Raw genomic sequence first — 25,294 nt, 5'->3', positions numbered from 1 at the left:
CATCCTGTTGTGTTTTCTCTGGTATGATGTGACCACAGCATAAATACTTAGTTTGACCCAAAACATGCTGCACACTTGTACAAGACAGATACAGAGGATTGAACTACAGTAAAGGGAATTCATGCCTGTGCATGTTCATAATGTATCTTTATAGATCTGACTGTCAATAAATGGATGGTTCTAACAAGCTGTGTGTTTGTGGTTACTGGAAATGGTCACTTGTATGAACATATTGACTGAGGTGACCTCACTAGAGCACTGCTCTTTAGTGCGAGTGCACTTGGATTAGCTTAATTTGACAAAAGCCTGAGCCCTGTTCTTCAAACATGGCTTTATTGGTCAGGCTAACTTGCTCCTGTTTAACGCTCATCCAGCTGACAAGGTTCTCTGAACACCAAGTTATCAAGAGGAACTGATTTCTTATTTTGAAATACTTGAATAATGAATCATGATTCACTATTATTATGAATACAACTCAATTCAGGCTTAAATTGGTTGTTTTAATCTGAATGTATACGATGCAACATTTCATATATTTAAGTTTTTAAATGATGCCTCACAAACTGTCAGAGTAATTTGAAATGAAGTTTAAAATGATTTTAACAATCACATGGTAATGTACTACTTTGAGCTTTCTCAGTTTTATGACACTTTGAACTTCTAAGTTATTTGTATCCCGACTTTGGGGTACTGATTTATGTGTGGTTTATTGATCATTAAAATATGTCAATAGAAAATAAAAAAGAACCAAGTTAGGTGGATGGCAAACATGTTAGCCCGGATGAGTTAAACCAGACTAAGACTCAGACCAAGCAGCACAGGAGCTCGTAAGCCAAGCTCAGTTTTTTAAACTATGAGGGATCCTGTTAGAAGAATGGCCCAGACTTCTTCTTCACTTTGACCACTGTTTAATACAGCAAAGAACCACGCAGAGCATTCAGATGGATTTATTTCCTGTATTATTTATTGAAAACCCAGCAGTCGTCATTAATACCTGTTGTGCCTGTACAGGCAGGGGAGTAAGGAGATGTGGTAAACTAAACTAGTTGTCATTCTGTTGTCAAGAAAATAAAAGGCAAAAGGACAAAGAGACAAAAAAAACACTCCGATATGCTACAGAATGACACCTTGGTATTGTTTTCTCTTAACACTTGTTTTAAAAAATGTTACACAGATGCAGAGAAAAATAAGCATTGAGGAAGAAGAAGAGTGTGACAGCAGTTCAGAGGGAGATCAGAAAAAACTGAAAAATGAAAGACAGGTTTTTGGGTGTGTCTCTTAAAATAGTTGTGTTCCTCTGTTTTCTCCTCTGCCAAGTGTTGCTTTGACTTATTTTGTGTAGTGAAAAGCCAACAGGAGACAATCATCTCTCTCCCGCTCGTTCTCTGCGTCTCTTCCTCCCTCCGTCCTTTCTTCATCGTTTCTTTGGAGGTTGGGCTGTGCGGGGAGGAGTGACGGGCCGACCCGAGTTCATCCCTCCGTACTGGTACTTGGCTTTCTTCTCAGATGGCTTCAGGATCTAGCGACACACACACACACACGGGGACGACAGAATTAGCTTTAAACTTGCACAATAACGACCTGCTGTGTGTAATAAAGGGCTTGTATATGTGTCAATAATCCCAAATTAGTCTATATCTTCAATTTGTTGGCCTTTTAAAAACAACATTTTCATTGCAGTCGACTGTTTGCTCTCCCACTCGCTGCACACAACAGGAAACCCACACCTGTATTAACGGGGCAGTCTGGCAGCAACCTAACAGCACCTTAAAGTTATATAACCACGATAAGAAATCGATTTCAGCTCTGAAACTGAGGATTTTGCTCAAGGATTGTTTTTGTAGGGTGATGACATCATCAAATATAACAACACATTCTAAAAACCAAATCGACAGACAGTTGGTGCCGCACTATTTTCAGGCTCCTTTATATTCCTACTCTAACATTCCAAAATAAAAATAAATATATAATATAATATCAAAATGTATGATGCATTTTTATAGATTAATTAATTACTTTAAAAACATTACCTACATACTTTAACACTTGCATGGCACCTAGACCTGCTTATTAATGACAGACATGGAAATTGCACTTTCTACAATATGTGACCTTTATTCAAGCATCTTAGAGCAGGATACCACTTGTAGCTGGCCCACATTATCAAGCTGACACATTTATTATGCTGCTTTTTAATCTACTTTCTTGACTCAGGATAAGACTCTTATCTGTGCTGACTTTTCAGAGAGCTCCAGAGGAGTCCTAGCCTGTTGAGAGTTCAAGTTCAAGTGGAGATATTCCACATGTGGAGAGATATATTAGGAGAGCTTGATGAAATCAATCTTCCATTTTGACTAAAGACTAATAATACTCGAGGGTGACACCTTTCGGGATGTGGAGGAGGACCCAATGCTGTCCCTAGGATTCTTCTGAGGGACTCTGAGGTTTATAAATACAGGCCCTAGAGCAGCATGAATGTAACTCTGACTATAATTATCAGAAGTAACCAAAGACTATGTAACACATGGCCAGTGAGTTAAAGTGCATGATTACTTTCACAGAACTGTAACTTTATACCTGGAAGGAGCACATCAGGGTTTCATCCACGCTCATCATGCCGCCAGCGTTGTCGAACTCCCCACAGTAGTTGGGAGCTGAGAACAGTGTCACCAGCTGCCGCTTGGCAAAGAACTCGTAACCATCTTCTACCACCTGGGGGCATCAGACACACAGGAACGTCACACAGTGAGGAAGTGATACACTGATCTTACAGATAACATCATCCCATACAGACTTCTCTACACAAATATGTCAACTTTTGATGGATGCTTTAAGGAAGCCTGATGAAAGAGTCCAGTTCGGGTGTTGTACCTGGTGGGCTCTGCAGATGAGGTCCAGGTCGTGGCGGTTGAGGAACTTGCTGACCACATCAGCTCCAAAGGTGAAGGAGACGCCGCGGTCGTTCTCTCCCCAGCCCTGGACGTCCTTGTCTGGGTCTGACCACAGCAGATCACAGAGGAGGCCTGGAGGGAAACACACACAACGTTAACTCCATCTTTGGATCCACTTCATGCGGTCCTGAGAGGAGATAAGACATGATTCATCCACGTTTGATCTGCCAGCAGACACTCAAATGTGTGTCACAGCATGAAATAAGGAATCCTGTCTTTCTCAAACACTGCATGTCACATTTACATTACGTCAGCTATTAAAACACAGAGGCTGCCCTATGTATATACACACACATTCTTCACTTCCAGACAATCTGAAAGACCATAAGAGGATGTGAGAGACAGCAGCTGCCATGGTCTGAACACTGGCTGCCTTATAAGGACAAGAAGGACCAGGTTGACTGAAGAGGGGGCAAAGACTCACTTCCACCGACTCGCTATGACTTACAAACATCTTCAGTGAGGCAAAGAAATACAGTTACATCACAACATTATTTCATGATAAAGACTGAGTTTAAATCCAGCTAGAAATGTGTAACAAGCAAAGGTTATCGAGCTGACGATCTAATCTAAAGCAGCTACACGAACAGACCAGGATGAATGAGAGTGAGGAGACAGATGTTGACAGCTGACAGCCAGCAGTTACTCTCTTCTTGTGTCCTTACCAGGTATATAACCACAGAACATAACTCCTGACAAATCCACCACTAGCTGAGGTTACATGGTATCTTTTAATAACCTCACAGTCATAAATAAACATCTGTCCTCCCACGTTATGTGAGGGCATGTCTCTGCCTATACACCATGTCCTGGTCCTTCTAAATATCAGCAGATGTAGGAGTCGTTTCCCATGTTTAGACATTTAAAAAAACTTTTCTACTCCTAGGGCAAAAGTAGATCTAACTTGCGTCACTTAGAATTTTCGGCCAATTAGGGCGGACCTTCTACTCTGAGAAATTTGATAAATACAGGCCCAGATTTGTTTCGACTCACACCATCCAATTTAGATCCTGGCAGGACGGGTTGTATAAACTAAAACTGTTCATTAAGTCAGCACATTTTGAGTGAATGTAACTTCTATTACAGTGGGGTTAAATGGTCCTAGAATGTTTTGTGTAGTGCTCTACAGTCAATGAATACCCATGGAGAGGAGAGTGGTAGTGTGGAGCCTGTTGTGGCAGGAGGGCTTGGACAGACTCTTCATCTACAGCCTGAATAGAGCACTAGTTTGAGTAGAGTTCTCAGCTTCATTTCAGAAGTGTGTTTAACTCAAGCTGCAACAGTCAGTTGATTGACAGTTGACAGAAAATTAAATGTTGGTTATTGTTATATCATGTGTTGTCTTTTCCTGGTCACATTACAGTAAACTGATGTCATTTTCTGAACTTACCACACAGTTCTACTTGTTCTAATACTTTACTTTTAATCACTCAGTCATTATATCCACAAAACTGATGATTATTTATCAAATAATCATCCAAAAACAAGTAAAACCGGTCTGATTTATTATTACATGCAGGATTAATAATTCTAATTCATGTGTAAGCAGCGTGTGAATGTAGCATGTAACGGTGGAACTCATTTGAACTATTTAACATACTGTTGAGTTGGGTGATTTTTTAACATGAATCATGTTTTATAGGATGATCGTATGTTTTGCATGTAAAATCTGAAACTGAATAGTATCTAGTTCATGTAATAGAGTAGAAGTTAATAATGGCATTAAATGGAAATGCTCAAATGCACAAGTACCTCATAACTGCACTAAGTTACTGTCATTACTGTCCACAACTAAAGTGCAGGTGTGCCGAAAACTCTAAACCGGCAGAGATAATCTTCCTACATCGAGGTCTCCGGAACAAACATGAGAACCAGCTGGTTGACCGTGTCCACGTGTGCTGACCCACCTGTGTCGGGCACGTCTGTGGGTCTCATGATGCGTCTGATCTGCTCCATAGACTGCAGGTCTGGAGAGAGACCTGTGGGTGACACAAAGCCACAAAGGCATCACAGTTTGTAAATCTCCTCATAAATCTCCCTCGGTGCCTGTGCAGGTATTAACCCATATCAGGGAAGCTTTAAACTTGCTATGACCCATTTACTTCGCATCGGATTAGTAAACCAAAAATACTGAACGCTTATCAGGTTCATGGACTGTCACTTTCATACTTGAGATCACTTATCGTGTATGCAATGAGAGGAAAGCACAGCGTTGAGTTTTGACAGTGAGCCCCGAGGACAAAACAAGCGTGAAACATCAAGGATACAAACTTCAAACCCAGAATTGCTGCAGATATCAAAACGCACATGCACATTTACAAATCAGGCGGCCCCAGTGTGAAGTGCCAACCAGATACATGCTGAATGACTACCTCCATGACAGCAGAAGATCTTCTCGTCCACTATGGCAGCGATGGGCAGGCAGTTGAAACAGTCGGTGAACGTCTTCCACAACTTTATGTTGAATCTGCGTTTACCTGCAAAAATCAACAAGGCAGTGAGTCAGAGGCCTCATGGGGAAGGACCGTATAAGGCTGTCTGAAATGTTTATACAAGCTCAGGGGTGACTTGGTGGGATGCAAGACGAATCTGGAATTAAGTGTGCAGTCCTCTTTCACTTTGGTGAATTAACAATTTACCCACTTAATCATATACATATCATTTCCTGTCCCCAAGGTGGTCTTTGGTCTCCCAACTCGGCCGTTAAATCTTCCATATATATCAAGCTGTCACTGTGGACCTGGCTGTGACTGCTGGCTGATTTGCTCTTGTTTTTTCCAGCTAAGAAACACTGCAAAGCATTACAAGTTGTCCAAAAATGCTGCTGCTAAAGTGTTGACCAGGTCCTCTAAACTGTCCTAAAATGGATCGCTCTCCCTAAGCACAACATCGCCAGCAGGTCTGTAAGACCTCTGATCGGGGTTTGGTGGTAGTTCCTCACAGAAACATGTCGGCTTTTTTAATGATTTGCCTTCTTTTAATGATTTAGCCACTATAATAAGAGGTGTTTAAATACACACTTCATTGTTTAACACATTTTCTTGTATTTGGAGTGCCTGGATTGCCTCCAGTTTTTTGAGGTACTCTTTTTCCTGTTTTCCAAGAACACCTGACACAATTTTAAACTACACAGAGCAAAAAATGTCTTGTCTGAACAATTAAAAATCATGAAATACAAAGAAAAGCAGCAAATTCTCAGATTTTAGAAACTGGAGCGTGACAACTTTGGCATTTCTTCTGAATCTTCTATCTTGTTTTCTCTTATTTCCTCTCCTAGTAATCATCTCATGACCATTTGGAGGGCCTGACTCTGGATTAAAACGACATAGATGTATATAAAGTTGCTCCAACTAGCTCCACCTTGAGCAGCTACATCACAAAATGTTACTACTACTACTAATACTACTACAGTATTACCATCTTTCCTGTTTGTTCACCATCCCCCTCCCCCCGAAAAGGAGTCTATCTGAACCTGCTTCCCTATTGCAACTACTGTTCTTGTAACATATGTTTGTGCTGAGTCATACAACTGAAAATGAAACACTCCACCTCAGTATCACTACAGAGAGCAGAGCACTCACACTCATCATAGAAGCCGTAGATGCGGTTGATGGAGGCACACTCGTGGTTGCCCCTGAGCAGGAAGAAGTTCTCAGGGTATTTGATCTTGTAGGCCAGCAGCAGGCAGATGGTCTCCAAAGACTGCTTCCCTCTGTCCACGTAGTCGCCCAGGAACAGATAGTTGGCCTCTGGCGGGAAGCCGCCATACTCAAAGAGCCTCAGCAGGTCTGTGTACTGTCCATGGATATCACCTGGGAGGGAAAGGAAGCAGTGATGGGTTGAGGAAGGAGCAGCAGGAGATACTGAAGAGACACACTACAGTTTAGGACAGGGGTCTCCAACTCAAATCAGCTCGGGAAATGGCCCGGGGGCCGGCAGTTTGGTTTAGAAGAACAAGGCCAAAGAGGAGGTTACTAACCACAGATTTTGAGCGGAGCCTCCAGCTCCAGAAGGATTGGCTGACTGAGGAAGATCTCCCGGGACTTGATGCAGAGGCCGCGCACCTCAGCCTCTGTCATCTGGACAATCTTCCCTGGCCGACATCCTCGCACTGGTGGAGGGAGAGAAGGAGGGAAACAGAGTTAAAGAATAACTGTGTGTGTGTGTGTTTTTGAGCATCATTAACAGTTATCCAGCCATTCGGGCATAAGATATCCTAGTAAGAGTGTACTTTCTCCCTGAGTTTTTCTCAGGGACATGCCTCTGTTGATTGTCACATAACTGTACACATCATCTCCCACAGGGCGAGCTACTTTAATTCAACTATAAACTAAATATGGGAGGCAGGGTTTAGTAAACAGATAAGAGGATGGAAATAGTGTGTGGGTACTGTTGATGTTTTTGGAGACACTTCCTGTTGTGTAACGGAGAGGAAAAGGGAGGGGGGAAGTCATTGTGGTCACATGACAAGGAACCTTTCACCCATGTAATGTAAAATGCTGGAATCATTTTATTAATAAGACTGATCATGAAGCCAGCAGCTTAATGCTGTTGGGCGGTTGGTTGGGCAAAATAAGACATTTTTAGGTGTCACCTTGACCTTACTGAAATTTTATAGGGTAAAGAAGTCATCATATAGTCCAGAAAATAATCAGCAAACAGAAACAACAGATCAAAAACAGAGACAACCTCATTTACCACCCTGATGCTGGAAAGACAGCAGGAAACAGCTGGGGAATGAGGAATGATGGAGCATACTGAGGAACAGCTGCGCACTTGTTTCATTTTGATAGACATGAAAATGACCATGCAAAACAGTTTTATATGAGCTAAACTACATAAACATACTGTATGCTGTACACTGTTAGCTCGGGATAGACCAATTATCAGCGGCAATTTTCGGCATTTTTCAGTTGCCAGTGAATTCATTTAAAAGTGCACTACTATAGCTCTGATGCAACATCCTCTTTCCATCTGTAGTCACCACTCTGTGGTCTCACGCCCACAACACTATCTGATTGGTTTGTAAGTAAGTAATGTAAGTGAGCTGTCAAGACTGAATAATCTGAATCTGCAAAGTAACTAATAACTAACTAAACTAACTAAAAACCTTACCAAGTGAAAAGCAGATACATGCAAACCTGCTCAACCCCATAAATCTGCCTTTGTGATTTGAGGCAGTATTTCCATGTTCTGCCACTGTCCTACATATTCCCTGCGTACTCTGCAGAAACACCTCCTCTCTTCCTCCTGCTCCACAGAAGTGGGCCAGAGCTGACTAAGACTGTTGCTGTCAGATGACACCGCGGCAACATGATGGAAATCAGCGCATGCGTCAAACACCACCTAACAGGTGAATCTAATGGACGGGGTCAGAGGAATCCTGTAGCTCTGCAGCCAGAAGAGTTTGTTTTAAAACAGGAGGAGTGAAGTGTGTAAAAGTGTTCCTCCTCTGTCAGAGAGCTGTGGTGTGTGTCTCAGATTCCTGCAGGTGACTCCTGTCTGCGCCTCACAGCTCTGAAGGCATTTTACATCCAGTTTGAAAGGACAACAGTGTGTGCAGCGGAGTGTGTGTACATGTGCAACATGACCCTTCTATTTCTGCCCGGAGATAAACACTCGCTCTGTCTGTCTCCTTCGCTACAGCCAAACACAAACTGCGATCACACACGCCCCACCTGAAGGGTCAGAGCGGGGCTATATTTAGACTGAGCAGAGGTAGGACAGACAAAAAACATATCCTGAGCAGAACTTTCGAGGTTTAATGCTGCAAAACTACAATCCTTCCGTGGTTTGGAAATATGAACCTGTCCTATTGGTCTCAATGCACAACAGATACACAAGCAAGGAGTATCTGTGTGTCCACTGTCGAGAGAGTGATTTCACACCCTCCCTTTCAGCTCTGTGATGACGCGTTTGCAGGTCTGTGCTGGCTCAGCTGACAGGGAGGGAGGCCTGATATAGGAGACACAAACACACACACACACACACTGCAACCAACCCCACTTGCCTGGAAGGATCCCCTTTCATCAAACATTAGTAAAGTAAAGGCAGAGCAGGGAACACCAACAGTTCCATCTCTCTGTCTCCTTCTCACACACACACACACACACACACACACACACACACACACACACACACACACACACACACACACACACACACACACACACACACACACACACACACACAGAGCGATCAAGTGACCTTGACTTCAGATCGTACCACTAGGGGTTTGTGGGGAGGTATCCCAGCATCCTTTACTGTGTCACCACTGCACTGCAGCTTCCCCACTGAAGGGAACGAGTATGAGTGAGTGAGTGAGACAGACAGACAGACAGACAGAGACAGAGAGAGAGAGAGAGAGAGAGAGACAGACAGACAGACAGACAGAGAGAGGTGGTACCCACATCTGATTACCATGGCAACCCAGCAAGACCAATTACCAGCCTGCAAGGTGTTGTAGAGCGGAGCTGCTGTATCTCAGGGGGGAAAAGAGCTGATTTGCAGATAAAGTGGCATCTCTGTCAACCCACGCCCTGCATACTAACATGGAGTGCATCTGACAACAGTGAAGGAAAGCCCACAGCAGGCCTGCACACAGCCACGCAGAGAAAATACTAGTGGTGCACTAACAGTATCTGTAAAATTAGACTGGTACGATCCAGCTTGGAAAGAAATGTTGTCAATATCAATTCTTTGACAACATTTCCTCCCAGATTACTGATATGGTTTTGACACACACTCGAGGTTTAACCCATGAACAGCAAACTAGGAGGACACAGGTAAACAAGCCTGTTTCCTGACGGTTTAAATAAGATTCAGGCCAAAAACACAGTAAATCAGAACAATGAAACATTTGATATTACTATTAATGATGACTTTCAACATTGAAATTACCATGGTACAGTAAACTGATAAAATTTAATTTTCATTTTGTCTTTTATCATACATGCATCACTCAACAGGAGTGACAGCAACAGGTAGTAATTTGCCAGCTAGCTGTCCTGGTTGTGTTTTAGATGGGAGAAAATGAAGGGAAAAATGTCCAGGGATTGGTTAACCAAGCTGTGGCCACTTAAACTTGCATTAAGGGAAGAGTAGGAGCACTCTTTTAATCTCATGTGTTATGGATTGATCATTTAAGTAATTTTTCATCAAAAATATTTTGTACAAACCACGCAAATGTGAATATTGTTGGTTTTTGAGTATTAAACTGCAAGTTATTTAAACATGTCAACTTGGGCTTTGGGAAAAAACTGTTGTGTTTGCTCACTGTACTGTACTCAATCTCAAGCACCAAGGCATACCAACAATCAAAATCCATGTAAACACAAGCTAAAAGACTCACACTAAGACAATGGCAGACAACCCAAACAGATGCACAGTGTTTATCTGTTACTTTCTCAGTGGCAGCAGGTCTCTGGCTAAAACAGCTGCCGAGCTTCACTTTATGACAGCCTCGTCTGGACTGGAGGAAACTCATGTTGCTGGTTCCTACGCAGGATTAGTGAAAATCTCTTCTTTGAGAAACCTCTCCATGTTCAGATTCATCTCTCCTAATTTGGTCCGGTGCATGTGTCTGTCTGCCTAAGCTTTTAAGTTTGGGTTTGGTCACACTCTGACCTCTTCAGACTGAACGCTGAGCACTTTCTCTAACTCGATCCAAAGATCACAGTATCGCAGGCGACTGTTCTCTTAATCTCCCTTTCCCAGACCTCATTTTCCTTCTCCTTCACCTCTTCATTCCACCTCTTTTCCTCTTCATCTATTTATCGTTTGGTTGCATTTTTGGTTGAGGCTGAACTCCTGGGTCACCCTCTGCCTTGCCAGTGAACTGTGCTGACGTCAAGAGGACAGCTTTGCCTCGTCCCCCACCCCCCAGTGGTTTTTGCATTCCAGACAGCTCACAGACCCTTCAGACCTCAACAGCTCTGGCTGCACGGGGCTTCAGTGCAGCCTGGGATACACACTAGTGAGAGCATCTGCAAAACGGTTTAATTTCCAAGTAAGGTTTTATAAAAAAGTTCTGGATGGAAGTAGATCTATAGAGAGATCAGTTTACAATCATATAAAAAACAGAGAAATCGTCACATTGTGGAAGCTGTAATCACAGAATGGCTTCTTTTTTTCTTTTCTTTTTTAAATCACTGAAACAACCACATATACATAGTTGCAGATTTTCTATGAAGTGACTATTCCTGCTCTATTCCAGAGCTAGAAGTTTCCATTAGAGCTGAAAAGATTAGCCATCCAGTGCCAGCACAGACCTGCCAGCACAGACCTGCATCAACACCACATCGTCAAATCAGAGTCTCCTCTGAGTTCTCCTCCCAATGGCTCTGGATCAAAGATTAGTTTTTAACTTTTGGGATTAAAAAGTTGATTTATCTTCGCTCCTGCTTATCAACCTGACAGCAGCAGCGATCCATGGAGATGACCTCCACTGTCAGGAGGAAGGAAAAAGAAGAGAGAGAACCAGAGTCTCCAGTGAGTACCGAGTTCATTGAGAGACTAAACAAATAAACACTTGTGTGAGTTATGCAAATAAAAACAAATAGTTCCACGATCAAACCATAACCATAACCGTAACATGAGGCAAAAAAAAATATCATTAGGTCTGAACACACCTTTAGAGGTGGGGAAATTATAATAATGAGAAATTGTATTTACTATTTATTATTCTGATAATAAAATTATAGCCGATAATTCCCCCAACACAGTAGGTGGCGATATGCGTTTTAAAGTTGGTTTGCTAGCCGCCACCAACAGACAGGCTGAAGAAGAGAGGGGTGAGGGGGAGTCGAATGGTGGAGGGATGTTTTCAAAACAACTGAAAAGATTATCATTTGACAGATTATGTCAAAGCACAAGTATGTTTAAAGTTTTTCAATGCATTTTACTGGAAAAAAAATAAATAAACATTTGAAGAGCCAAAACTGTTCTTTGTTTTTGTGGGTAATAGTGATGTCAGTTAAATGGTAAGTATTAAATCATTCATCTTTACGCACAACATCTTAGCCGTTTTTCAACCCTCAGGTGCACGTGAAATACATGTTTAGACCTTTTAATATTATTAATGTAATAATTAATTAAATAATTGGTAATAAACTTATAAATACATCAGGGAAAAACTGTTGCTGTACCATGATTTTGTTATTCTTGTCCTTTTCTTTATTCTTGTTACATAATACTCTTATTGTTATGTCAACAATCATCCTCTACTAAGCCTTTTCAGTCCGACAGCATTAGCGCCTAACATTGCTCACTAACCTTTGTTACAGTGTTTGATCTTTCTAAGTACAAATGAACCAGATCTCCCTGAATTAAAGTGCAGCTGCCTACATTTGGCAAGTTAATTCACTAAATATTTGGGTACTGCCCAACCCACCATTGTGCTGCACGTTGAACCACTCCAGAGGTGTTACAACATACAGGCTCATACTCTGAACACAATTAAACCGAGTTGCCTTGCAAATTACTTTATATGTTTTAATTAAGTTGGAAGACAACACCAGAGTCACAGAGGTTAAATCATTTGCTTTTTATTCTTAAACTGACAGTAATTTAACCTTAATCAATGAAAAGGAGCTTTGGAAACTTTCTATCCACTAGGAATATAAGACATGTATAAAGAAATGTAGAGCTTTTTAACACAAATGGGAAATCTTAAGGCACAAGAGGCTAGTTGTCTAACAGAAGGAGTTTGGTTTTCAGTCATCATTCCCTCTGCTTCACTGGTTGCAAACTACTTGCAAAGGGCCAGGGAAGTCAACTGTTTTTCCATTCATTTAAAAGAGCAGAGTTCATTTGAACAAACCCAAAGAGAGAGAGTGAAAGATAAGTGAACTACAGACAGATTGCGTCTTGAAGGCATTACCATATATGGGCGCCACTGTATGGAGGACAGAGGAAGTAGCCTAGTCAGTCAGGACAAAGAGGGAGTGCTTGAAGGCTCTGTTGTTTTATGGGATAGAAAGAGAACAAGACCAGCCAGGCACAGGCCAGGGCTCCCTCAGTCAGCGAGTGAAGGTCCACAACAATGTAACGGCTGTCAGCTGCACTGGCAAAGAGCTGCGTAAGCCCATTCACATCAACAAGAAAACACACAGCAACGTCAGCGCAATATCAGGAGCTTAAAAATAGGGCTGACCCCTATAAGTCAATTATTCAACTGTTGAGCTGTTAGCACGCTTTTCAGTCTGTTCTGTGATTTAGTTGCTACAAAATGGCTTGACAAAGTTTGTTGACATGGTGTTAACGAAGTCTGGTCCTGCAGTTATTGCTACTTTATTATTTTGTTTTTCTTTGTGGTATCTTGTTGACTACTGCTGCAGTTTGTTCCATCTAGTCTTTTTTTTATTATTAGAAATGTGGTGTATTGTGCTGTCTCCCTTCGCCAACAGCATCCATCCCTGTGCTGGTTTTAAAAGTGGCTTCTTCTCAGCACCTTTTGTCCTTGACTGAGCTGTGTTCAGTCTCGGAAGCTTGAAACAGCCACCACTAGTACCAATAGGTTTTGGTACCGATACAAAAACGCTAGTGGTCTAAGATGCATACCATAAATTACAATGTACCAGGTTTGATTCTAGTTTGGAATGAGTCTCCATGATTTCATCCGTCAAATTAGGGGTTGGCAACGTGATTTTAGATCGTGATGCAAGCGTCAAATAACTACTTTTCAGGCAAATCGTAGAGACTTTGGTGTTAAATAGTCTCTTATGTCTGTCTCCAAACTTCACTGACTAATGATCCATGCTAAGTTAACATACTTATAGAGTGATGCAGCCAACTAGACAGCTATGATGACTGGATGAGTAACTTGGCTCCTCCTTGGGTGAGGTAAACAACGCACCATGACTTACAAGGCCATGACTTATCCAGGATGAGGAGATTGTGCAAAGAAAGACCTCTCTTTACTTTAATATTGTGTTTTAATGGTGCAAAATGAGAAGATCATTTAGGCCATTTCAAATCTGGCTATAGTCTACAGGGTATTTCAAAACTGAGAAACTACACTGCAATTAAGATTGTCGATGGTGACACCATTAAAATAACAAACGATGCCAGTTTAACACAGTTCAGTCGGAACCAAAAAGTACCTGAATTTATTGAATTTATATTCTCTTGGAAGAGGCACAACAAGCTGTAAACACAACACAGACATAATATCTAGCGCCTGAAAATCTTTGTGGTGAACATGTTGGCAAACAGATGTCTATTTAAACATCCAGCACACGCAGAGAAACATTTATTTGGAGTGCTGTTTCTGATCTAATATTGACTCTCTGCATAACATGATTTTTCTTTTGCTTAATTGCCGAGCAAAGACACACAAAAGAACTTCTAATGGGTCAAGCAGAGCCATGAATCTTAAGCAGGTATGACTGTGCATGTTTTAGTCACTGCTGCACCACCGGAGGGCCAATAAAGATGCCCTGTCAGACCTTTTCTAGCACTCCACCTCCATTCTCTAATCTTTCCAATAGGCACGAGGCCAGCAGCTCCCCTGCACTCCTCCATCTAACCCTCTCCCACACAGGGGCAATGGAAAACAGTGACCCTTCAGTGAACGAGAAACACAAAGTAACTCTGGCGCGGAGAGCGGGAGAGAATCTTAAGGCAGAAATCCCGACTGCGATGGCATTTCTGTGCAGGCTTTGCATTTTCAGAGGACGTTTTGTTCGCCTCTAAGTGCCATGGGTGAATGGCTGTCTTTGTGGGGCAAAAGAAAGGATGAAATTGAGAGGAGAGACTGGAAGAGAAATAAACAGGAGGCATGGGTACGGGCACAGAAAGTGGGAGAGATGGAGAGGAGAAGAAAACGAGAGAAATGTAGGGAGAAAGTGAAGCTTGAGTGGGGAGACAAAGAAGGCGAGGGAGTGAATAGAAGGGGAGGGCAGGGAGGGTTTATTGGAAGCCTAGCTGGGCAGCTGAAAAGCCTGGGTGAGCTCTGCGCCACGTTTGGTGCCAGGGGGTGAACGCTCCCCGCCGCACAGGCTCCACCATTGTTGTTTCCATAACAGAGTGCCACGCCAGCAGCCTCAACACCACGCAACACAGCAGCAGTCCTCCACGTCTGACGAAAACAAGGAGGGTGACAGCATGCATTCTGAAAGACCACAACAAAAGGCCTAAACGTGCATTATATACAGCTGTATATTATAATTCAACCCAGTATAAAGTTACTGTAGTTTAACTCTTTTAGTTCTACTGAGGACATGCTACTTGTCGCAGGGCAGAAAAAGCTCCTACAGGTGGCATCACAGGCCAGAAAATGTTGAAAAATCCTGACAAATCAGAGTCTTGGGAGCTAATTTTGCGAGCGTTTGTGTTGGGAGAGTAGGGAGAAAGGATTGACCTAATTGTCTATGTGCATTCATGAGATTTTGTGGGCTTGGAAACATCTTGGCGAGCACCATCCTTTGGTTCAAGAGCTGAAGTTGTTGTTCAGGACTTGTACATGTGATGTAATAGTGGGGCTTTCCCACCCCCATTTCTAGTGTGACTGGATGGCTGGGTTAAAAGGAACAGTGACAGTTTTACCTAAAGATGAACATTTTTCAACTCTCTGCTCCTAAAAAAAAGCAGAATAGATGCTAAGCGCTGAGTCGAGCTACTGGTGTTTGTAACATTTTATAAATACAAGGCACTGCCATTGCAAAAAATTTTAAAAATACACTGGCCTGACTCTTTTAGGCTGGGGACCTGCCACCACCTCTGAAACACATTTTACACCTCTTAAATGGCAAAAACTCTGGGATACATTACTGTAAACTCTCCATTAAACACAGAGTAAATATCTTTTGAAAGAAGAAATAACACAACATAACTCTGTGAAATGAAAAGGGGGATTCATAAGCAATAACATGCACCTTTGCTTATTTGGACACGCTCAGTGATTTTACTGCTACTGCCTTACATGGTCTGGTATGACCAGTGATGGCTAGCACTGGCTTAAGTTAACAACACTTTACCTAGACACTGTTGTATAAAAGACAATAAAATAAACATTAACTATTTTCTTGACTTCATGACCTTTCTTCACCTGTGATACTTTAGCATTTATCAATGATCAATTACAGAATAATGACAATCACTAGTCTGTAATTGCCACTCGTGGCTGTGGTAGCTGCTTTTCAGCAAAGTCACACAGAACTTTAATTTAGTTGATTTAATACCTCTAACAAGAATTTGTTGAGAAAACACTGAATTCTCTCATGTTAGAGGTTAGTTTCACAATATATACAGTAGGTGTGTTTGCACGTGCATTTGTCCCAACCTGAACCAATTACACAATGTCTGCTGAGCAAAGACAATAACTTGTTGAGTCTCATTTCCAATAGCCAACAGAGATGCTTTGGGTTGAAGATTCATGACATCACCAGCCTCTGTGAATTGCTTTATTGAAGCTCAATAAACAGAAATAATAATTGATCGGAATTTCTCCTGTTTGTCTGGGACATTGAAATCTTCCAGGACACGGCAACTGTCACAGATAATTTCCAGAGCTAGACCAAGCTAGTCGGTGGAAGAGCCTCTGATGATGTCATTTAAAAACAACTGTTCAGAGCTTCCCCTGTATCTTAGAGTGACACTGGACAAAAAGTGGTGGAATGAATAAAAACTGTCAACTGCCAATCTGCTGAACTAAAGCTGGGTGAAACTGTTTCTTTGGAAACACTATTAATCCAACATGGTAAACCACTTCGCATCACACAAATTTGCCTATAACAGGGCTTGAGCCCTGCTGTAATGTTCCTCCATATAATATACAGCAACACTCTTTATATTTTATTGCACCCATGTCTTTATGATGTGTTAATGATTCCTTACATAATGCTGAGTAAACTGTTGCACTGCAGTGTGGAAAGTGGGTGCAGATTGTCCAAAAACTTTGCATTTCAAGCAGTGACAATTCCATTACAGGAAATAAACACAACCTGCAGAGCTCCTAGACAGAAATGCTCTTTAGGAGATTTTATGGACCAGTCCTGGCTCAACACTGGCTGTCCTTGCCCATAAACCAAAATGACAAAATGGCTCCAAAATGCAACTTTCCATCCTGCCTCCCCCTGCTGCTGGCTGATGTATGGGGCCAGGGTGTTGATTGTGCCACATAAAGCCTACAGGCCACCTGTGCTGGCAGGCCAGACAGAGGGCCTGTTGTCGCTAAAGCCTGGACCAGTGTGGGCTTAGCATGGGCATGCTGGGAGAGCTGGGGTCTGTAACAGTCATTTCGCTGGATCACATAGATACAGAGCAGCAATAGTAAAAACTAATGAGAAGGAGAAGGAGGGGTCTGTTATGGAGAACTCAACTAAAAAACAGGAAAACACACGGCTGGTACATGAAAGTGTACGTAAACATGCAGGGAAGAATATGTGCAGTCTTGCTGAGGCATGCTGCTGCTGCTGACAACTGAATCATCCATGTATGCTGGAAAAGTGCGATGTCAGCTCAAACATGCTGTGACCAACTGTGGATGACGCTGCTGTAAAATCTGAAACATGCTACTGAGAGATGTACTAAAACATGACTGATTGATTTCAACAGTGTCATCCAGTACTGTGTATTGTGGCTGTGACGTACAGATTATTTTTCTCACTGCAATGACAGGACCTCACACTCTGCTTATTACACCCCTAACCACCAATCGAGGAATGTATGTTTTGAATACCATTGTATTGGGATGACCAATTTGGCAAACTATGTTAGAGCCCAATGGGACAGAGCTTCTGGTCCCGACGTAAACCTGTGACGGGACTGAACAAGTGCAGCGGGCTTGTAGTTGATTTAATATGCAAACTCTTAATGCATAATATCAACATCCTTTATCCTTTACCTTTCAACACTGACTCACAAGACTGGTCACAAATTGTCAAATGACAAGTCAATGTAGTCAGAGTGACACATGAAACTAGAGAGGCCAGAAACCTGTATGCTGAGGCCACTGAGGAGGCTTCAGTGATTGTAAACCATGTTGTCAGTCGATCAGGTTTAGCCTGTCGGCTAGACAACGCCTGTCAACCCCTCCACCAAACAACTGTTGAAGGACACGTGCACTGTGTGTGTGCGTGGGTGTGTTTTTTGATGTTCATACACTATTTGTAGATTTTGGAAATGTGTAGGAAAAGATCTGTCACTACATTCTCAAATGGAATCCTCAAAATTATTATGCAACAGAAAAAGATTCACACAGTGAAAATAATAATAGTTGACTGAAAATTCCTGATTCTAATTAGATTAACCTTTAGTAATCGGACAATGAATAGGCGGCTATGTAAAAAATGTGCCAGTATGAAACTGTTGGTAAGGATAGCAGTAGCAGGGAAGCAGAGCTGGAGAGCTTAGAGATAGGGTTGTTTGTATAAGCAGTAACAAAAGATAGATAATTAGCTTCTCCATCTAGGGTATTTGCTGCTTTATGACCAAACTCCTGTAAAACTAATGACGTTCCCATCAGCCTTAGCTTTGGGTATTTGTGCTAATTACCAAATGTTAGCATGCTAACATGAAAAACTAAAATGGTGACTATGGTAAACATCACATCAGCAAGTTGGCATTGTCACTGTGAGCATGTTAACTTAAAGACAACAGAATTTAGCTCAAACCAAAGCTTCATTTAGCCATCATGTTAATCAGAGATCAGAGATGCAACGATTAACTGGTTAATCGATTAGATGTCAACTATTAAATAGCCTAGTATTTTGATAACTAGTTAATCGGTTTAAGTATTTATTTATTTTTTTTAAGAAAACAGTCAAAATTCTCTAATTTCAGCTTCTTAAATGTTAACATTTATCTGGGTTGTAGACAAAAGAAAACATTTGAGGACGTCAGCCTGGGCTTTGGGAAACATCGATCAATGTTTTTCACCATTTCATAGACCGAACAACTTATCGATTAATCGAGAAAATAATCAGCAGATCAATTGACGAGGATAAACTTTGGTTGCAGCCCTACTTTAGAGTTGTCAGTCGTCTTCTATAGAATACAATGTTGCCTATTTGGTGAAAAGTTTTCTTTAGCCTTCACAACATGAACACATTGGCTGGAATTTTAGGAATGTGATGTTTTGTAATTGGTTATGATGTAATGGTTAAAATGCTGCTGCATATTATCAGTGTTCAATATTAAAAAGGTATTAGAGGATTGAAAAAATAAACAACCGACTAACAACTACTATACTGTACTGCCCTTTTAACACTTTCCCCCGTGTGTGTGTGTGTGTGTGTGTGTGTGTGTGTGTGTGTGTGTGTGTGTGTCACCAAAAGGGTAGGTTAATTTCTACCAGGGACAGCTGTGCCTGTTGACATTTAGTAGGAGATCAGAGAGCTCTCCATATGAGCGTCTGTGTGTATGAGTATGTAGGATCTGACTGGAAAGAGGGGCACAGAAAAAGTGAGAGATCAATGTCCTACTGAAGTGGTTGAGGAAACGTGTCCTATCGTAGCGAAAAGGTACCTGAATATGAGAAGAAAACCACTGACAAGCCATTAAGTCTGGATGAAAGCAAGCTGTAGATGTAATCTGGTTAAGATGAGTGATGGCAAGGTTTCATCTGTAAGGAAAAGCCTGTGAGAGGTCTTTGTGTTGTCGAAAGGTCAGGTCTTAAAATAAAACGCACCCCTTACGAAGATTAACTGATACACAGGGGACAGTCTGAGTGTTTGTGTGTGTGTGTGTGTGTGTGTGTGTGTGTGTGTGTGTGTGTGTGTGTGTGTGAGAGCGTATATTTGCCTCTATATGGTATGTCTTCTAGTGTGAGACTAATATCAGTATTTCTATTAAAATGGAAAACATTACCCAGTCCTTGATTTTATCTTTTGTTTGCCGAAGAAGAATATTACATTCACTGTTTGAGAGAGTATATGATTCTAATGTCATATTTTAACTGCACGTGAGTATGAATTTAGATGTTGTATAATTCTCCTATTGTCGTCTTTTTGAAATTGTTGGTCTACATTCACTTTCAGAGGCTTCTCTAGCCTGCCAAGTAGGGCACATCTCAATACATTTTTGGTACAGACCAAGATATGGCTTTGGTGCCAAGGATAAAAATCTGTCAAGTACTGGAAGCTGGAACTGAATGTCTGCCCCTCATGAATGTGAACATTTACAGGTTTTCTTCATCTTCTACAACTGAATACCTTTGAGGTTTGGACGGTTGTGTCGGCTAGAACAAGCTTTTTGAATATGTCAATTAGGGATAGTCCAGATATTAGCCAGGCCAATTATCAGGACCAATCGTCAGCATTGTAGAGAAGTACAGTACTTGAGTAAATTGAAGTTAGTTACATTATATCACAGGTTATTCATTTTGACACCAAGATTGTCATTTTTACTGCACCACTATCACTTCCAAATATCAGTTATTACTTTGTCTACCATCCAAATATATTGAGTTTACCGTAATAGAAGAGGAAAGAAACCAGAAAATATTCTCATTTCAAAAACTTCGATCAGAGGTTTTTCTTTAAAAAGAAATACTCAAACCGATTAATTGATTATCAGAATAGCTGGCAATTCCTTTATTAGTTGGCAACTAATCACTTTATCATTGCAGCTCTATAACCATCTTATTAATTGATGTTGAAAATACTCATGCAGTCATACTTTCATCAGACAGATCCTCATTTAAATCTAAATTTTGAAAACATGAATAATATGTCCTAAAAGTATAGTATAGTGTAGAATTTGAATGACAGTTCAGTGGCAAATGAGCCAACTTGATATGCTAAGGAGCGGAGATTGTTTTCTCAACTACAGTCTGGCTAGGGCCACATTTTTCTGTCTGAATCCAATTGAGTCCGAAGTGTTCTGTCTTTTACGTCCGAACCCAACTCAAGCCCAAAGCAGTTAATGTAAGCTGAATAAATGCTTGGTGCCTGGAAACTAACAAATAGACAATTCAAAGCGCTATGTAAATAACAACAGGACACACTGTCCCAACATGGACAGTAGGTCCATCAATAAAATCAGTTATCACTTAAAATCATTCATCAATTATTTTTACACTATATTTTCACTGAAAGAACTTGAAACTTGATCAGACCCATCATTTGTAACTCTTTTTTTTCCCAAACAGGACTGGGTTGGGTATCCATGCTTGACTGTCTACTTCTGCCAGTTTTGGAACATTATATTTGCTTCTTGTTCAGCTTGTGCTTAGACAACGTTGATTTTTTGACAACTTATGTGGAAAAATATATTTATACATTTCTCAAACTAAGACATAAAAAGTTTTGTAACTGCTACAACACTTAAACATTGTACTGGCACTCTTTCATGGACAGATTTCAAACTTAACACTTTACATTAAACTTAAACTGGTTTTGTGCCAGAAGTTTCCACCTTCAGAGGAAACCATTAGTGTTGAGCCCGCCTCTCAGATGGTATTTTCACACCAATAATGAGCCAGTCAGATATAAACTGGCCGGAGATGGAAAGAGAAAGTGGCTGAAAGAAGATGGATGTTTGGATATATTCACAGCTCACATCTGGAAGCCTTTAGGGCTAGATCCCTCCAATTTCCTCCACTGAGGTTTCCTCGTCGCTGCATAAAAAAGCAACTAAATATGTAGTCAGCTAACTAGCCTCAGTGTAGCCCTGCCCAGCTGACAATACAGGCTCACATTGCTGCTAGTGTGCAGCTGACACAAACTATGAGCAAATAAGCACTATTATGTAACTACTCCAATCAATCCAGATGATTAGGTTTTACTGACATGTTTATACACAGTGTGCTCAGTCATTAGCATGCTGCCAAACTGTGTGTGTTTGTATTGCTGTGTGATTTTCAGCACAAATTGTTTGTGTGACAGATGATCGATCAGGACTGCTTGTTTGCCAATGCCTCAGCTGTCCACATGTTTACTGAAAAGACACAGAGGGACACGGTCTCCCCGTTCTCAAGAGAATGAAAGCCAACAGACAGACAGATGAGCTCACCCGTGTCAGGAACCCTTATTTAGCACTGCTAATAAAGTCATCCACTGCTCCCCAACACATAACAAAGGTGTAGGAGTAAAAACAACACTTTCTTCGAAAGTGCTCAGGGTTATTATCAACAGACTCAAAACTTATGGCATTAGAAAACAAAACAACCCAAACTTTACTCAAACATGCGTAGTAGCTATATTATAGCTACATTTTAATTAATCATCATCATCCACAGCTGGGAAAGCTTATCTTTATCATAGATGTATGATGATCACATTTGTTAAAGTTTGATCAAGTTTGTGGATCAATCAACAGTTGCATTAATGTTGAAATGTGTTGGATAACACCTTAATTCTATGCACTGTTGTGTTCAACAGAAATAATGGCAACTTTAAGATCAAGCATGGCTCACACAAATCTCACAAAATACAGGCTATGGATTAAGAAAATACATTTACTTTTGAAATGCTAACAGGAAAAAACTATGCAGGTATATCTAAAGTTGAATATCACCTAGGCTTGTGGCCTGTGTAAACATTACCATTCAGCAATATTCCCAAATAAACACCATAACCCTGTGACGTGCCCTCTGTCTTTAGCTCAGACGTCCTGACACCAAATCCCATTTAAAAACTTGACATTTTTATGTGCGAACAATATATAAGCATACAACTAACATTTAGATCTCTTTAGTGAACAGACAATGGCACATACGTCACTCATCGAGCTTCACTTTGTTTTGAAAGACATGCCAACTTATAGGACTGGTATGCACCAAATCCCATTTGAGAACTTGACATTTCTTATGATTGTGTTCGAACGATCTACAAACATACTACAACCAACATTTCAGATGCCTTCAGGGACCAAACAATTGTGCGGAAATGTTCGGCATACTTAACTAATCAAGTTGCAATTTGTTTTGAGAGAAATATCAACTTGTGGGATTGGAATCCAACACAGGCTACCGCCCACCATGGTCTGTTTTGCTATGAAGAGCTTGTGGAAATAAAAACAGAGTCGTTTTTAGGATAGGTTTGTCTAAAGTAAAAGCCTCGTAGCTACCGTTTTAAATGCTGCATGCCAAAGTGATGACACCAATAATGATGTAATATGAGTACTGCGACATTATTCAAGTCAACCTTAAATGTCTATAACCCTTGTTAGTTTCTCAGGTTGGTCTGACGTTCTATCCCATACTCGACCTTTCGGGGTACAACAAACAGACCGCCAACAGTAACTTGTTACCTTTCAATCGTTAACCCACACTTCAACATTGAAAATTACATTTATAAAACAGACTGAAGCGTTATTTGCTATGAATTCATGATAACTTGACTAAAGGTGTGCCTGTGATTCGCAACACCGACAGACGGGACTGGTCCTGTCGCTCCTACACCGGGATAAGCTAGCAAGTAAAGCGGGCCCTTTTCTTGTCAACTCGCGTCAAAACGACACAAAAACAAGCTTCGAGCGCTAAAGCCGCAACCAACAGGATAGTATAAACGTTGTAAGTTTACAAACTCACCCTCTAAAAGCCTGGAAATCAGCGAGTCGACGTCCAACTCCCCCTCCGCCATTTCTGTAACGAACAGCTCTGCCCGCCGCAGTCTGGAGCTGGCAGGGCAGGCACCGCCTCACTGCACACAAACGCACCGCCAACCTCCTCCCATTTAGGACTATTATGCTGCGTTAAAATGTTCCTCGGAAAATCGATTATCTATCAGAAAGAAGGACAGTGGAGGCTTTCAATTAGCCATAAAGGCCCTGACATTGTTTTTTAAAGTAATATCAACATTCAAGACTCACTCACTAAGTTTTCTTGAGCTTTCAACCGCATCCCACAGTCTTCCTTGGCGGATTGAGTTTGCACAAACTAAAACAGTACTGTTTACAAAGTGAATACATTTCTATATCCTAAATAATCTAAGGAAGACCAGGGGCCAGCGAACAGTTCATTCAAATACACTAGTCAATGTGCAATAATATGTGCAATGATTACTAACGAAATTGATATATTCTCACCTATAAGGAAAATATATCAAATTCAATGCAATAAGCCAGAGTGTTACAACCAAGGTAAAAATTGTATCACTGAAGACACAGGTTATAGTAATCCACTGTAGCTACATTAACGTGCTGACATTGAGAATTCATGTTTGCATGCAAACAGCGTGACAACATTGACAGAGAACTCAGACAATTTCCACATTTATTATTATTATTATTATTATTATATTTATTTATTTATTTAGTATATTAATTTGTTGTTGTTTTCTCGACCTGTCACGTGATTTCCCATAGCACCTGAAGGCATCAGTACAACCAGTGCCTTTGCAGCAGGTTTGTAATGTTTTAATAATAATAATAATAATAATAATAATAATAATAATAATAATAATAATAACAACAGTAATAATAATAGTATTGGGCTACTGATCTCTGTTTATTGGTATAGAAACTGTACATCTATGCGAATGTAGTTGTTATTCATAAGTTTTCATTTAAAATAAAAAGTCACTTAAAATGAAGAAAATGTTTGAAAAGGTAACCGAAAGAGAAAAAGAGATATAGAGACCTAATTTAGGCCCAGTCACTAAATGTTATCAGGGGAGTAATGTGAGAGCAGATCCTGGTTTATTTACCTACAGCGCCCTCTTCTGGTCAAGTCAAAATGTGAGTTAAATGGTCTAAGCTTTTGGTTTGACTTTTTATATGAATTGTTTTGTGATTAAAAAAAAACAGGATTCAGTTTTGATCCAGTTGAACAAATAAAGCAAAGAACAAATGGTGAATATGAAGAAGAGACAGAAGCCCTACATGTCACAACTTTGCCAATATCAAGGCAGAGACTGTTTTTTTTGCGTAGGCCAGCAACAAAAGGGAAACTACTAGTGTGGATCAGTGTAGGGACTTTTTAAAGGAAGCTCCAAACACTTCACAGTGTTCTCACAGCTGGATCTTCTACATTACGCAGTCTATTTACATGGGTATAAACTTGAAGTGGAGATCAGAGTCTCAGACTCTCTTCCAGATTATGACTAAAGACAGAAGTTATGTTATTGCCTCTCCCACTCACAACTTATTTTTCTGTTCCTTTTAAGTGCGTCATCTGGGTATTTCCGCACTGTTTTGAGTGGGTGGTGGCAAGTTGCACTGCAGAGAAAAGGCGAAAAGGTGCAGCTGCGTAAATCCAGCCATAGTTCACCACCGGAAACACACGGCTGTTCTCTTCAAAATAATAGCATAACGCTGCTGTGAAAATACAATACCATTAGTATTTCATAATTACTTTACATTATTTTTATTATTAATAATAAAAACACAAAAACTTTAGTAGAAATTGCTATAAGGTGGAATGATGGTGTAGAAGTAGGCTTGTGTATAATAAAGTTATT

General features: G+C 40.8%; 1 protein-coding gene across 1 annotated transcript; it reads right to left on the bottom strand.

Moving 5' to 3' along the window:
• Positions 1 to 942: 942 nt before the first annotated feature.
• LOC311251464 (serine/threonine-protein phosphatase PP1-beta catalytic subunit) lies at positions 943 to 23,577 on the bottom strand. Its single transcript, XM_084343897.1, has 8 exons — positions 23,425 to 23,577; positions 6,931 to 7,062; positions 6,533 to 6,763; positions 5,324 to 5,428; positions 4,859 to 4,930; positions 2,872 to 3,023; positions 2,578 to 2,712; positions 943 to 1,519 (listed from the first exon to the last, which is right to left on the bottom strand). The coding sequence occupies exons 1-8, from the start codon at positions 23,474 to 23,476 to the stop codon at positions 1,415 to 1,417; spliced, it is 984 nt and encodes a 327-aa protein (XP_084200023.1). The 5' UTR covers positions 23,477 to 23,577; the 3' UTR covers positions 943 to 1,414.
• Positions 23,578 to 25,294: the final 1,717 nt, after the last annotated feature.

This window comes from Pagrus pagrus (genome assembly GCF_965226575.1).
Source record: "Pagrus pagrus genome assembly, chromosome: 22".
Classification (NCBI taxonomy): Eukaryota; Metazoa; Chordata; class Actinopteri; order Spariformes; family Sparidae; genus Pagrus; species Pagrus pagrus.
The sequence above is the reverse complement of the archived record's forward strand: the minus strand, read 5'-3'. Positions and strand labels throughout refer to the sequence as shown.

Coding starts and splice junctions, on each gene's coding strand:
- LOC311251464 (XM_084343897.1), bottom strand. CDS start 23,476: ATGGCGGAGGGGGAGTTGGACGTCGACTCGCTGATTTCCAGGCTTTTA. Junction 4,931..5,323: donor GATCTTCTGCTGTCATGGAG/GTAGTCATTCAG, acceptor TGTCACCCACAG/GTCTCTCTCCAGACCTGCAG. Junction 1,520..2,577: donor CCCTGATGTGCTCCTTCCAG/GTATAAAGTTAC, acceptor GTGTGTCGCTAG/ATCCTGAAGCCATCTGAGAA.